Consider the following 2,768-nt stretch of genomic DNA (forward strand, 5'->3'; position numbering starts at 1 on the left):
ATTTTTTTTGGTTGATTTTTCTTTGTTAAGTGGCATTTAAATATATAAAATAAATATCAAAAATATAAGTCTTTGTTTCACTATGGTTGCAAATATCAAAAAATTTCTGTATGTGACACGGCACCAGAGTTAAGTTAGGGTTTTTCAAAATGCTGATATGCCAAGCTCAAAAGGTTCGCCATCTCTGCCCTATACTGTATACTTTATGAATCAATAAAAAATTTACAATTTTTAATTATAAACCTGTGTTTTCTATCAAAATTACTTCTTGCGTGAATTTTGGGACACCCTTTATGTTGAAACCTCAAAGTTACCTAAAAGGAAAACAAGATTTTTTTCATGTTATCAAAGAGCCTGGGTTTAATATGTTGAGAAACAATGCTAAGGGGTCTATGACCTTTCTGTGTCTACCTAGTTGACATTTCTCCACCAACAATTATTGAGTATGGAGTATGTGTAAGGAAGGTACTAGGTTTATCAACCAAAAACACAACACATACCTTCTGTCCCCAAGGAGCAAACAATATAGTGAGGAAGATAGATAATATAAAGGACATGGTTTTTAAAAATCATGGGAGAAGCCCTAGATGGTTTAGCTCAGTGGATAGAGCGCTGGCCTGTGAACTGAAGGGTCACAGGTCTGATTCCACTCAAGGGCACATGCCTGGGTTGCAGGCTCGATCCCCAGTAGGGGGCGTGCAGGAGGCAGCTGAACAATGATTCTCTCTCATCTTTGATGTTTCTATCTCTCTCTCCCTCTCCCTTCCTCTCTTAAATCAATTTTTAAAAATGTATATTTTAAAAGTAAATAAATAAAAACCATGGGGCCCTAGCCAGTTTGGCTCAGTGGATAGAGTGTTGGCTTGCGGTCGGAAGGGTCCCAGTTCAATTCTGGCCAAGGGCACATGCCCAGGTTGCAGGCTCAATCCCCAGTAGGGGGCGTGCAGGAGGCAGCCGACTAATGATTCTCTCTCATCACTGATGTTTCTCCCTCTCCCTTCCTCTCTGAAATCAATAAAGAAATATTAAATATATATATAAAATATATATGTATATGAAAGGATTTTAACGACATACATAGAAACACAAAGAAATTCCCTGTGGTAATATCAGGAAACATCACAGAACGACTGGCACTTCAGCCAGACCTTAGGTAAAGCGAGTGTAGTAGATTGAACAGTAATCCCCAAAATGTTATGTCTATACCTCAACCTATAAATGTGACCTTATTTAAGAAACAGTATTAGAAAAAAAAAAGAAAAAGAAAAGAGTGTTTGCAGATATAATTAAGGATGTTGAGATGAAATCAACTTGGATTAAGGTGGGCCCAAAATCTAATGACAAGCCCTTATACAAAAAAAAGGAGTAGAAATAGATATACAGACACAGAGAGGAAAAAGCCAGAAGACAGAGGCAGAGATTGGAGTGATGCATCTACAAGCCAAGGAACGCCAGGAGCTGCCAGGTGCCACCAGGGGCTGGAAGAGTTCTCCCATAAGCCTTCAGAGAGAGCCCTGCCAAGACCTTAACTCTGGAATTCTGACCTCCAGAACTGTGAAAGAATAAAATTTCTGTTATCTTAAGCCACCAGTTGCGTGATAATTGGTTATGACAGTCCTGGGAGACCAAGACAGTGAGTGAGGAGGACTCTGACAGGTAGCATCCGAACATCCTGGGCAGAAGGAACAGCATAAATCAAGGTAGTTCATATATTTGGAAACTAACACAGCCTAGTCCATAGCACAGAACAAGTGCTGTGGAAAAGAAGGCAGAAAAGCTGAGAGTCACTGTATAAAGAACTTACTGTCCTAGGCTAAGGCTGGGCCTGGCAGTCATGCTGGTCTTTCCAAGAGAAGAGATGCAGAAAATGGGCTGCGGGGACAGAACTGGAAACCAAAAAATCTAATGAGGAGATTCAAGGAGGGACGCAGAGGGAAGGCAGAAAAGCGGTGGCCGGAGCAGCATTCTATAAACACAATTAACAAGACCTGACGACCCGTGGTGTACCAGGGGTGGGCAAACTTTTCGACTCAAGGGCCACAATGGGTTCTTAAACTGGACCGAAGGGCCGGAACAAAAGCAGGGATGGAGTGTTTGTGTGAACTAATATAAATTCAAAGTAAACATCATTACATAAAAGGGTACGGTCTTTTTTTTTTTAGTTTTATTCATTTCAAACGGGCCGAATCCGGCCCGCGAGCCATAGTTTGCCCACGGCTAGACCGTAGCCCCGTGACAGACTCTGAGTTTGCAGAGACAGCTCCCATGCTCTCTCAGCTCCTGTGTTCTGGCTGGAAAGAACCAATGGCCACGAACAGCTGGGAGCTCAGGGAGAGTCCGTGTATTCATATGTGCAGAGGGAAGCTTGATGAATATTTGTTCATTTGATTTCAAATGACACATAGGCGAGAGGGCGCACGTACCAATGAGGGCCACCTTGTTCTCCTTCATGGAGCTCAGAACTTGCTCCAGCTTCTCCTCCGACGCCATATTCTGCACCTCGCTCAGGTAATGCTCCTGAAACTCCACTGGGACGCTGGCAGCCTTCCGAGACAGACCCCAAGCACGACAGGGTCAGGATCAACTAAGTTCTTTCCAAGCCGCCCCCCACCCCCCGCCCCACAGTCCCTGCCGCCGATTCCCCAGGCAACTCGCCTTGAACACCTCCTTGACCGCGTGCATCAGCTCGGGCCCCACGCCGTCTCCGGGCACCATGGTCACAGGAAAGCCGCCCTCCACCTTCACGTCCTCGGCCTGCGACCGGGGCC

At 44.5% G+C, this 2,768-nt stretch overlaps 1 protein-coding gene across 1 annotated transcript in view; it reads right to left on the reverse strand.

Annotated features, from left to right (window-relative positions):
* The window catches only part of IDH3B (isocitrate dehydrogenase 3 (NAD+) beta), a 6,027-nt gene extending 3,265 nt beyond the window's left edge, over positions 1 to 2,762 (reverse strand). The window contains exons 1-2 of the mRNA XM_015560239.1: positions 2,656 to 2,762; positions 2,424 to 2,544 (exon numbers count right to left, since the gene is read on the reverse strand). Coding sequence (XP_015415725.1) covers positions 2,424 to 2,544; positions 2,656 to 2,715 — 181 coding nt within the window. The 5' untranslated portion in view covers positions 2,716 to 2,762. The remainder of the gene's footprint in view (positions 1 to 2,423; positions 2,545 to 2,655) is intronic.
* Positions 2,763 to 2,768: the final 6 nt, after the last annotated feature.

The sequence above is a fragment of the Myotis davidii genome, unplaced genomic scaffold (genome assembly GCF_000327345.1).
Source record: "Myotis davidii unplaced genomic scaffold, ASM32734v1 scaffold32, whole genome shotgun sequence".
Taxonomy (NCBI): domain Eukaryota; kingdom Metazoa; phylum Chordata; class Mammalia; order Chiroptera; family Vespertilionidae; genus Myotis; species Myotis davidii.